The following is a 12,375-nucleotide window of genomic DNA, read 5'->3' as shown; positions in this document are numbered from 1 at the left end:
CACACACACACACACACACACACACACACACACACACACACACACACGCGCGCGCACACAAATACATACACATACACACATACATACACATACACACATACATACACATACATACATACATACACATACATACATACACATACATACACATACATACATACACATACATACATACACACATAATTAATTTAATTAATTCTATTATACGTCACACTTAATACTTATACAACCTATACAATACACATATGACGGCGAAAAATAATACAATGATGAATGAAACAAGAAGCATTACAAATCTTATATATATATATATATATATATATATATATATATATCCAAGTGAATACAACAAAAACGACGAAAAAAACTACTGTATAATTATTGTATAATTACCCTCTATAGAAAACAATATATTATAATTAATGTTTGAAATATATATATATATATATAAAAAGTTAAATGAAAGAAAAATAATTAAATAAATTTGTTCGCATTTGCTTTCGTCCAGTGCGACGTGGCTCACAATTTTTATCATTTACGTTCGTCTTTTTTAAACTCGTGTACATTGATCATATAACTGTTATTGCAGGCAATTGCATCGACTCGATCTACTTGCCTTTTGTTTTCCTTTCCCGTTACGGGATTTCGATCAAAATTAAAAATGATCCAAAAGCAAAATTATAAAATTCCAAATACTTATATGTGATTTGAAATGAAAGCAAATTGATTTGATTGGATGATGGCCTAAAACAACAGACATATAGTAAATGTGAACAGCAGGTTCAGAGAAGGAAACAACATAGTGACAAAGATTGTGTAAGCTATGCCGCCGTAGCGGAAAAAGCGATCATATATATATGCACACATACATAATAATAATAAAAACAGAGGAGACTGTCAAAATATATATGTTAAAGCAAAAATAAAAATAATTTATAAAGAATAAAGGGTAAAAAAAAAAAAACGTTTATATACATATACATCAATTATTGTTTAAAAATCAATGTAATAAATTTAAGAATACGCGAATATTTATTTCAATTTTTAAAAAATGATGGTACCTTCGAAATAAGAAAATTTAATAATTATAAATAAATTAAATTTAGAAGATATATATATATATATACATTTGCTAATGCAATATATAAACGAAAATTTATTTGCAAAAAAAGGAAGAAAAGTTTAATTTTATCTTAAAAAATTTAATTTAAATAATTATTGAAAAAATAGTGAAAATTTCAGAAAAATTGTCTTAAGAAAAAAGTAAAGAAAATGAAAAAACAGAAAAAGAGAAATAAATCTCATTGAAATTGTTTAAAAAAAAAATAGTAAAGTGTATAAATAAATAAATGGACGTATTTATTTTTATGAGTAAAAAATTGGAAAAAAAAAAATTATTGTATGTAAATTTAAATCAATTAATATGTATTTGTTAAGCCTAAAACTTATTAATCTTAAGCTGAAATCTCTTAATTATCAATAATGCTTTCCTTCATACGCTTTAACTGCCCTTAGAAAACATTTATCTGCGTTCTGATTAAAAACAATTGCTTTTTATATGAAAAATAATAAACAAATTTAATGTAACTTATAAAACTAGACATTTGGAACTGTGTTTTTATATGAAATAAGGATGTAGAAATTGAATTGATTTTTGAATTTATTTTTTTCTCATCACCAGGAATGGATTGATCAACTTTAGTTCAATCTGGCCATGTACGGAAAAAAACCAAAGCAAGGCCGACATTTTGAGTTCAGAATTGAGAAAAAATGAAAATCTTTCTAATTTATTGCTAATTGCAGGCGCATCACAAAAGTGATAAGAAAAAGGCTCGAGCAAGCGAACAAGCTTTGCAAGTATGAATAAAAGAAAAAAAAAAAAAGAAGATCCATTCAAAATTTTGTCTTTAAATCTGGAAATTAACGACTTTATTCCAAGTCGTTCTTATCGTTGATCAGCTTTTTTATAGAAACAATTAAGGCTTTAATAACGCGAATTTAAACGGCAATCTTTGTGGGATTGATGCGAATGAAAATATTCAAATTTGAGTAAAATTTCTCTTCACTCTTGAACAATATTTTGTTGGATATTTTATGAACATTATAAGATCATAAGATCATCTACAGAAAGTATATTATATTTTGTTAAAACTACGGGACTAATTATCTAATATTATTTTTTAAAACAGAGTCAACAGCATAGGTTGCTAATGCTCAACTTCGTTTCATTTAGTTTCGGAATTGATTTCATTAGTGTAAGAACAAAAAAAAAATAATAATAATAATAATAATAATAAATTTTATACCCTACACCACCTACGTGCTACAAGGGTACGCTAAGTTAGTGCGGATGTGTGAGAGAAACCATGGAAGGACTTGTGATAGAGTCATCATTTATTGTGTCGAGCGATTCAGAAAATGATTCCGTCTAAGCTGATTTGTTCACAGGTACCAAATTTTTGAGATATTTTCTTGAAATTTGGTAAATTGTATTGAGAATGGTTTGGATCGCGTCACTTTTTCGGCGACTTTCTATATAACGCGTTATATTGAAGCATCGTCGTATGAATAACAGTACTAAGCAAAGTTGTGTAGGGTATTCAAAGGTGAATCATAGCCTACCATAGCATTTTTATTAATTTTTATCATCACTTGACTATCCCAGGACCACAAAAACCCGTTCTTACAAGCGGTTACATATTCCACCTTACTCCACTTTATTTCTTCATGCGGAACGACAAAGAAAATCGAGAGCAAATTTTATAATTCTGTCGAGAAATTGATAATTAACATAATTTTATGAAAAATTGAAAGTGGTTTCTCCCCTCAAAACCGTTAATGTGGACCGACAGGGGGCCAAAGTCAATCCAAATAGGTCTATTAAGGCAAACAAGCCATAGCGATCATTATAGAATGCCAAATGCAGTTAAAATAGATGATTTCATTCAACAGGGTGCATACAATCACCCGACACATGACGAGACCAGGATATTCGCCATTCATCTCCCAAATGAAAGTACATTGGAAAGCTTTACAGGATATAGAACTTAAAAAGTGTAAACTTGTCTGTGATACTAAATTTGTGAAATTGTTCCCTTCAACTTGCACTTCCATACTAACAATTTACTCTGTGCCCATCAACCAAGTTACGATCCAGATCGTAACTTTAATATGGCTATGCTTAAGGTGCTTCAGCATATTCGTTTAGAGTACTTACTACAATCATTAACGGCAATAGCATACATAAGTACGCTACACCCCTTCTGGTACAAGGTATATTAAGTTAGTGCGGATGTATGTAACACGCGAAAGAGTTTAAGATAGATCCACCTTTTATTGTACCGATTGATTCAAAATCACCATCTGACTTGATCTGAGTCTATGCGCACGCATGCAACACCCAGAAGAACTTAAAATATACTCTACTTTCATCAAACCGAACGATTCAAAATTATTTTCTATCCAAGTTTTTATTTTCAATCTGTAAGTTGCAATATTTGAGAGATTTTCACGATATTTGGAGACACTGAAGTGTCTTGATCTAAAAATGAAAGCTGCTAAAAGTGGATTGAGTTAGATGAATTTCTCGACGCTCACCATATAATGTTTGATTTTCCATGCCATTAAATGAAAAAAAGTGCAAAGCACATAATTTCACTGTAAAAGTCGCTGACGATGGACAGGAAAAATTCGAGTCGAATGTTTCAACTTTTCAAATCATTTCATGTTTAAAAAGAATTGGAATAGTGGTAAGTCGTTATGTGGCGGAAGCAAACAATTCCGATATTTTATAATGAGAATTGATTCATAATAGAGTAATTTTTGGAAATCCACCTCACAAAAGGGATCTTATTGAAAGCAAGTCCAATGTGCAAGTGCTAGCAATTTATGACGGAAATTGGTGAGGAATCTTCAGGATCTTGAACAAAATTAATTGTACGAAATTTGGGTCAAGCCAGTTCACCCTTTTTCATATAAGGACCGCCCTAACAACTACCTGATTTCGTGGTTAATTTTCGGTACAATATCGCGAAAATAAATGACGGATGCAGGATATTTAATGCTCGGCCTTGCGGTTGTTATTTCCAAGTTTATGTGACTTTATTTGAAACTGATTTAAGATTTGTGTAGTTTGTATGTTCTCTATTGAATTTTTGTTCCTCGTGGTTCCATTTAATTAATATTACATTGCATTTGTGACAATTGTTTTAATTTTTTATTATCTAATTACATCGTTTTACATTTGTCTGTTTACATTTCTTTACCACGGAAAACCTATAAACCGATAAACTTATTCCATTTCAAATGTATAATGAACGCGACCTTCACCAGGATATTGTTTAGCTGCGACTGGCCGATACATCTTGTAATCATCTATACCGTAATACAGAATGAGGCAACCCGCCATAACACCCAAAAAGGATAGCCAATAACCACTGTTGGAAAAACGTGGCTGCGATGGTTGAGACCAGCGATCCTCGCTATAAAGATCGTAGTCAGCATGAATCTAACCGTACAAAATGAGAATTTGAATATTATGGAATGATCTCAATATTTTAAATATTTACCGTTTCACCAAAATTACGCTTCAGTTCCGGATAATCGTACGGGTAGTACGGATCGCGAGCCTCTACACCTAAACCGCCTGGCAATTCGGGATAATCGCCGTATCCCAAACCGTTGTCGGCGTAAGGTTTATATTCTTCAGGTAATAAATTATATTTCTTAGCAGCGATTGCCCGCTCTTCTTCTGTTTTAGGATAGGCTCCAGGTTTGTAGTCCTTATTCCATCCGGCCACTAGATAGCGTGCATGATTAGTTACGTAAACAATCAATTCGTATTATGAAATGTAAAGAAAAACTTACTTGTTCTGGCTGACTGACGCATTAATAATTGGTTACCTTTGCTAAGGTTTTCTACCAATTTCAACGTTTTCATTAAGCAAGCCATAATATATATATATATATATATATATATTGATCAGCAAATGTAAATAAAGTCAATTAAGATTCCAGCTGAGGAGAAATCCTCTTGGTAGAAAATCAATTTGACATTTTATGCTCATCTATTGTTTGTGTTTGTTTTGGTCTGCTCTTGAGTTGTCATAGAAAGTTGGCACACTTCTCTAATAAGTGTACACTGAGAAAATTTTCTTATACAAAATAAAAAAAAAATATATATATTTAACAGGGAAAGCTGATGGAAACTTTTCAAATATATATATATATATATATATTTTTTATTGGTTTAACACGTTCGCGGATAGTGAAAATTTCGGAGCTTTTTTTTTCTAATCCGATACTTGATTTGGGTTTTGTTTTACTTGGATGTATATATGCGAAACCGTATGATTTTTTCAAATCCCATAAGGTTTTTTAAGAAGTCGGTAAAGGTTGAGGTCCTAAGACGAAATAGGAATATCGCCTCATTGTGTTAGCCCCCTCGTGTAATTTCTTTTGCTTTATTTAAAAGCATCAGTGAGGTGTTGCTCCATACTCCTTAACTTAACCTATTTCCGTCAATATTTACTTAAATAATTAATCAAAAGTTTAATTCGTTATTATATTAATTTTGGTTATCATTGTTTTTTATATATTTGTTTCGATATATTTGCACTGATTTCTTTAATTTTCGTTTTAAAACACTTTGTTTCGTTTTTTAGCGAAAATAGTTTGAAACGAATGCGGGAGCTATGTGATTACCGCCTGTTACCGTTTATATGTTTCTATAAAACATTAGGGCAAAGCGGCTTCGCATTGTGTTTACCATTTGGGATTTTATAAACCGATATATATATAAGTAACGCTTTATTGTGTCGACTTCTTTATCTATTGATTTATCTTTCTATCTCTCTCTCTCTCTCTCTCTCTCTAAAACACTAACAGCTGTCTTTAGAAAGGGCATATTTTCATTTGACAGCGTTTCCAAGCATAGAATAGATTCGAGGCTGAAAACAATTCGAAAGCAGTCAGTGTTGCTTCCAATTAAAAACATTGATGAAAATTTTTTATATTAATTATGGATTCGTCTGCAGATTTGTACAATATGCACTGTCATTTCGCAACATGCGAAGTGTAAGACGCGTAATTGTGCCGTTGACATATGCCTCGAAAGTGATCCGTGCAGCAGAAAGAGAGAGTGGAGGAGCGGTTGAACGCGGAAGGTTAGTTCTAGGTCCTAGGATAGATGGCCAATGGAAAAAATTACACAAAGTTGAATGTAATAACACAACATTTTCGGAATGTATCTCAAAACTTTCAGCGCGTTTTTCTTGGAGTAAAAATTTTCAAGATATCCCTCCAAACGACTGTTGCAATTTTCACATATGCCGCTTATATGAATGTTGCATAGTACCATATTTTCGAAAGAGCTTTTCTTCGAGAAGCACTTATTTCGATATTCGTTTAAATATATATGCTTAGTAAGGCCTTAAGCACAACAATGCAGCCGCCCTCTCTAATCAGGTTTGCGAGTTAAAGTTGAAAACGCGGAAAGCGTGGAATGAATACACAGCACATAGAAATTTCCGGAACCAAATAAAGAAAAGATGAAAAATGAAAAGAAAGAAATCAAGTTGATAGAAAATAAAAAGTGAGCGTTTAAATGCATTCTTGACATGGAAATATTTATTTGCTTGCGTTTGGCTGGAGGATAATCGCATATGAAAAGTTCAGCTTTCGCCAAACAGCTGAATGCAAAAGTTAAACCTTCAAAACTTCAAGCTAAGCGATCACCTCTTTGAAAGGCACGACTGCCTTAAAGAGGATGAGTCCACATCTTTCCCTAGCTTCTTAAAGTCCATTCGTCGAAGTGTTGTTTGCATTCTTACGTTTAAGCAATCCTTCTCTTAGTTTAGCTCAGTCCTCAAAGTCGACCATCTGATGCTTGCTCTTACACCCATTTCGTTTAAACTTTACTTCCCTATTCAATCAAAAAACTTATTTATTTTTTACATTTACAAGTTTCATATATTGATTGTTTATATTTTTGTCGCCCTTCCCTTCCTATTGTTTTTCTTCAAAACATATGTTTGTCGTTTACATTTACTTCGATTTCACTATATTTATTTGTCAAATTATATGCTAAGGCAGGTGTGAGTGCCATTTTTCATTTTGTTAACCATTTGTGACCTAATAAACCGCGCAGGCAAAACTTTTTTTAATCAAGGGTTTATATATTTTGGAGATATTTCTAGCGAGTATTTGGTTATTACAATGCTAGTCTAGTGTGGGGTATAATTTTCAACTAATATCCCTAATAAAATATTCTTTTGAATCATTTACTCAAGCTCAACACAACAACAAAACAAAAGAACTTGCTACGAGGGTGACACAGTAAGGATTATCAATTGTTTGTGATAGAATTATGTTGACAGAATATCCGTACGGCCATGCGCATCACATAGGCTTACAATATACCCGGGGTTATGCAAATACACTTTTTTGCTCTCATATGAGTAAATTGCGTTTTAATTACCACGAGAGATTTTGTGGTCTTGCTTTTGGGATGGTAAATGAGGCCCACTGCAAAAATGTCGAAAAGCGAAAACGAAAAAATTCTTTATATATTTTCCTTGTTCTTCAATGAAATGCCAACTTAATTTATTTAACACTTTTTAATATACCTGATGCCTTTGTGTGTTGTGTGGTTTTATTAAAACCTTGATAAAACTTTTCGCTTGAAACATACACCTACATATAGTTACAATTAAAATATATTTTGTAAGTACATTGGATAACAGTTATAGTAAAAGTTGAATTTAATAACATCGAGGAGGGAAGAAGGGCTATATGTGCTAGATGCGATAACAAATACTAAGAACTCTCAACTTTCCAATAGTTAGGGTCCATAAGATAATCCCTGGAAAGTAATAAAATGTGAAGTAAGAAAATGTGTGTGTTTGTAAGGCAAACGATATAATGAAAGAAATCCATTCATTACCTCTTATCGGACATCACTTGCATAAATTGTGCCTTTAAATCACTTAGTTTACCGGCCGAACCGCCATATTCATCGGGTAATAGCTCGCGTGGTACGTGCTCATATAGGGTGTCGATGCTAGCCGTATGGAAGTAAATCTAAATTGATTGCATTAATTGATTGCAAATGCGATATAAATTTTATTTTTATTACCAATTTAAATACTTCCTTACTAATGAATGGACGCACAACGCTTATCAATCTGTCTAAATATGGCGGACAATTGATCATATGTATGCATTTAATGCGCACCGGGAAGGCTTGATGTAAAAATTTCATATAAATACGTAACGAAGACATTGAAAAACGTGCCGCATGCTTCAAACTGAAACCGGTCATATCGAATATTTGAACTTCACCCTCGGATAAGCTATCATCGTTTACCAGATCGGGCGAACAAAAACGGCAATCAGTTACCATAATATAGCCCTTGGTGTCCTCAGTGTGGTTCATCTGAAACATTGCAATTATTGTAGAAAAATAATAAGATAATAAATTTTTCTTTTCGCTTTCTGCCCAAGACCAGAACTTATCGTACGTATCCTACGCTTCTCTTCCTAATGCGTAGTATTTTTCATCTGTTTTATACACGTTTATTTCTCTCGGTACTGTACTTCTTCTTTCCATACCTTATTGCTATAGCCAGCGTTAAGCCTGTTTCAAATGTTTTTGACAATATTTCCAATATTGGGATGATACCAATGACCAAAATTTCGGATAAGCGCACATGTGTTGATCGAAAGCGAAATTCAATAAAGGAAATTTAGATAATCCCCGATTCCATGATAAAATGATAAACGCCGACAAATTAAAATATCAAAGGCAATTAGAGTCGATGTTCCGATATAATCTCAAAAAAATATTATATATATGGAGTATTATTATTAATGAAGGGTGCCCCCCTCCTACTACTACTACTAAAACTTTGCGTTCCATAAACAAAAGCAAACTATAGGGAATTCAGAAATAGTCCGGGCATGAAACAGTGAATGCGAATAAATATGAATATAGATGATGGGTGTGTTAGAGGATTCAGTTAAAGCCGAATATAATCTGAATATAATTTCTTTTTAATACCTTTTTCGGATCTGGATCATTTAGCCGGAAAAAAGTGATTTTATATTTCTCCTTCGTTAGGCCCGGTAAAGGCACCATATCTCTAAACAAAGAAAACAAAAAAAAAAAAGAGAACAAGGTAATACGGAAAATGCTTTAAAGAGAGAGACAATCAGTTCTTACGCATATTCAAATGTTTGGCGACTGCTTGCATCGTTGGGATCACGTTTCAAAAATATATGCGGATAACTGTTACGTATTAAGTAATTGATTTCAATCAGTTTTTGAGCATCTTCCACATTTTCATACATACACTGATAGAACCGTTTCAATAAAAGACGATCTGAAATTTCATTAATTATATTTTATTATAAAGGAAAAATGAATAAGAATATATATATATATATTTTTTTTTTTGGATTGTTGGGTGGAGATGGACTAAGCCAAGAATAAGAATAAAAAATTTAAAATACAAAACTAAAAGCAACGCAATCCATTTGTTGACTTCAGTACAGCTTTGCATTTGCATATTGCCAGCCTAGCAGTAAGCGCAGTACTTGAAGTTCATTTCGAAATCGAAGGATGTCAAAAGATATAGAGCAGGCATGGACAATCACCCGCCCGTGTTATCATCGAGCCCGGCCCGCTGCGTTTCCAATTTCTAATAATTCAATTTACTCGCCCATGGCAAGGCTGCAAAATTAATGGTGTATCTGGCTGTTTTTTTTTTTTTTTTTTTTTTTTTTTTTTTTTTTTTTTTTTTTTTTTGTTTATTCGTCATGCCATGAAATGGGCGAAATAAGAAGAAGGAAAACCGATATACCGGCATATTTCATAATACTTCCACATAATGGTGGGTCTGCGAGATTTATCTCACGCCGAACATAACTTTTTTACCTGTGTTTTTTTTTTTTTTGGCTAATATTTATCTAATTGTGTTCTAAAATTATATTTTTATAAAACAACAGGTTACTATGCTAATATGATCGTAAAAAGAGACCTAATCATTTAATGATTATATAAACAGAGACAACTAAAGCGCGAAATGTAATGTTAAGCCCAACGCACAACGCAAGTATTGTGCGTATCGCGCTTAGATCACAAGATGGTCCAACATTTTGTTTAAAATTTAGCTTAGGAGATTACTACGGAGTTTTTGTGTTTCTCTCTGTCTCTCACACACACTCTCTCTGTCTCAAACGTTTGCAAGGCAAGGGCATGTCCAATTCTGTGTTTTTACGCGCCATAGGTTACACCTAAGTATCTATGCACAAAAAAAAAAGCCAAACAGAAGCAAGTATAAGTTGGTTTTCTTTTCATCGTTCACTGAAGTATTTCAAACTTTATGTTCGTCAAACGCTATCTCAATAAAAATTTTCATATCAGCAAATATGATGAAATCTTTTACTATTAAATAATGTTACATTATAAGAATAATTTATCTTTATATATATATATATATATATATATATTTTTTTTTTACATATTTATGCAACTTTCCACCTTGCATATGAGTTATTGTGCTGTAAAACGTATTCTATTTCTTCGATTGGTGAACTTTTCGTCTTCAAGAATTCTTTTCAATCCTAAATAAACGACAAAAGAAACACAAGCCGTATTTTCTACCAACCTATTGTTTGATTTTTCTCATACATATAAACTTATATACATACCATAGCGCATATTCACTTGAAAACATCGAATTGTATAGGCTTCGGGTTTGCAGACGTTCGAGTGAATGCGATGTGATTTAAATAATACAAATGAAAGAGTAAGCAGTCAAATCGCTATTGTTGTTAATAAGAGAAACACAAAAAGTCCGTAATAATCTCCTCAGTTGGATTTTGAATAAAATATTGGACCATCTTGTTATTTAGTTGCTTCTGATATAACATTTATAAAATAAGGTTAGTCGCTAAAGGAAAAATTGAGAAGGAAAAGGAGGCAAAAAAAAAAAGGAAACTCCTATACAAATAAACAGGGGAATAATGTAAGGAACTCTAAAAGAGAAAAGGGAATCGATAATTTCGAGTGAATTTCAATTAGCTACGTATAAGGGTTAAGAGATATGAAAAATGTTTATTGTAGCTAGATGTGACCTGAAGAACAACATTGGCTATGTGTTCGTTAAAAACAAGTTTTTTTATTGAAACTAATGTCCAAATGTTAAGTATTCCGTTACTGCTGGATTTCATCATTGTTTATTTGCAGGGGAGAAAACAGAAATTTGTTTTCCTTTTTAGGAGATTTACTGTTTTTGGTAGTATTCAGAAAACTCGTTGAGTGGAGATTAGGTTAGGTCAGAAATATTTCTCGAGCATGAGCATACCAACAAAAGATTGCAGTGTCGCCGGCACACTGTTGGACATCTAAGCAATATAATAAGTGCAGGAGTTGTGTGTTTACCAGCAGGACAGTGACAGATAAATGAGAAGTCCTTTGATTTGTTCCAATAAAGAATTTACAATTTCTTATAAAACTCTCCTAATGATCGTGATCAATGCACCTTTTCGCCCACTTCCCGTATACTGAGAACTCATCAGAAAAGTCAACCTTTGTTGCATGACAAAATGTATAATTTTCGTGTGTTTTATAACGAATTGCAATAGAGAGCGAAGTGATTTAGGGTATTTAATAGTCGATGTTGCTCAACTATGATGTTTTAACTACTTTTTACCATCATATTGTGTCAACAACTATACAATTATTAACTCACTTATTTTTATTATTAAAAAAAACTATTATCAATTAATTAAGTTTGACATCTTCATTACTTAATTGAAACAATTACTCATTTAAAATGCCGTTAATGCCTTTAATGCGGCTAATGCCGGCTTTTGTATGCATTTCATGATTGCTAATAGATTCTGTTGAAAAGCAATTAAAATATTTGAGGTAAGATGTACTTTGTACGGCACGTAATTATCATTAGATTGACATTTTTTAAGGAAACATAATAATAATAATAATAAAAAAAAAAATTAAATTCTTTTAAAATTTTTTTTAAAAATTAATATGAAACGTAATATTTATTCTTGACGGAAAGAAAGTGAAAACGACCATTAGAAGCCCTACACCATTTCGCTTAATACAATTATTTGCTTGTTTTGTTAACAATACACTAAAAACTTACACATTATTCTGAGACAGAGGCATGCTTTTCATGAAAGCTCGCATAATGAAGAAATCTTTATATGCTCTCTCCAAAAAACAGACTTACGCTGTCCAACTTCGGTAAGGTTGATTTTTATGTCAATTTACTATTATGAACTAATTTTTATTATACATTTTCATTATATATAAAAATTCAGTTTTCGTAGGAACGGTTATGTGAAAAA

General features: G+C 32.2%; 3 protein-coding genes across 4 annotated transcripts in view; 1 reads left to right on the top strand and 2 right to left on the bottom strand.

Moving 5' to 3' along the window:
- The window catches only part of LOC119637159 (CCR4-NOT transcription complex subunit 9), a 5,682-nt gene extending 4,761 nt beyond the window's left edge, over nucleotides 1–921 (top strand). For both annotated transcript variants that reach the window (XM_038033006.1, XM_038033007.1), the window contains one exon: nucleotides 590–921. In XM_038033006.1, the coding sequence (XP_037888934.1) occupies nucleotides 590–659 (70 nt within the window). In that variant the 3' untranslated portion in view covers nucleotides 660–921. The remainder of the gene's footprint in view (nucleotides 1–589) is intronic.
- A 3,272-nt stretch (nucleotides 922–4,193) lies between these two features.
- Nucleotides 4,194–5,064, bottom strand: LOC119637156 (NADH dehydrogenase [ubiquinone] 1 beta subcomplex subunit 8, mitochondrial). Its single transcript, XM_038033005.1, has 3 exons — nucleotides 4,867–5,064; nucleotides 4,569–4,798; nucleotides 4,194–4,507 (listed from the first exon to the last, which is right to left on the bottom strand). Exons 1-3 carry the CDS (start codon nucleotides 4,949–4,951, stop codon nucleotides 4,292–4,294), a joined length of 531 nt encoding a protein of 176 aa, XP_037888933.1. The 5' UTR covers nucleotides 4,952–5,064; the 3' UTR covers nucleotides 4,194–4,291.
- A 2,533-nt stretch (nucleotides 5,065–7,597) lies between these two features.
- The window catches only part of LOC119637178 (alpha-tocopherol transfer protein-like), a 14,286-nt gene continuing 9,508 nt past the window's right edge, over nucleotides 7,598–12,375 (bottom strand). The window contains exons 2-6 of the mRNA XM_038033033.1: nucleotides 9,221–9,380; nucleotides 9,059–9,140; nucleotides 8,135–8,434; nucleotides 7,943–8,079; nucleotides 7,598–7,861 (exon numbers count right to left, since the gene is read on the bottom strand). Of these exons, the coding sequence (XP_037888961.1) occupies nucleotides 7,816–7,861; nucleotides 7,943–8,079; nucleotides 8,135–8,434; nucleotides 9,059–9,140; nucleotides 9,221–9,380 (725 nt within the window). The 3' untranslated portion in view covers nucleotides 7,598–7,815. The remainder of the gene's footprint in view (nucleotides 7,862–7,942; nucleotides 8,080–8,134; nucleotides 8,435–9,058; nucleotides 9,141–9,220; nucleotides 9,381–12,375) is intronic.

The sequence above is a fragment of the Glossina fuscipes genome, unplaced genomic scaffold (assembly GCF_014805625.2).
Source record: "Glossina fuscipes isolate IAEA_lab_2018 unplaced genomic scaffold, Yale_Gfus_2 43, whole genome shotgun sequence".
Classification (NCBI taxonomy): domain Eukaryota; kingdom Metazoa; phylum Arthropoda; class Insecta; order Diptera; family Glossinidae; genus Glossina; species Glossina fuscipes.
Note: the sequence above shows the minus strand (reverse complement) of the source record. Positions and strands in the feature narration are given on the sequence as shown.

Bases quoted from the DNA above. Each gene is read 5' to 3' on its own strand.
- LOC119637156 (XM_038033005.1), bottom strand. From the start codon at position 4,951: ATGGCTTGCTTAATGAAAACGTTGAAATTGGTAGAAAACCTTAGCAAA. The intron at 4,799-4,866 runs GTAAGTTTTTCT...CACGCTATCTAG, and splicing joins GCGTCAGTCAGCCAGAACAA to TGGCCGGATGGAATAAGGAC. The intron at 4,508-4,568 runs GTAAATATTTAA...TTGTACGGTTAG, and splicing joins AGCGTAATTTTGGTGAAACG to ATTCATGCTGACTACGATCT.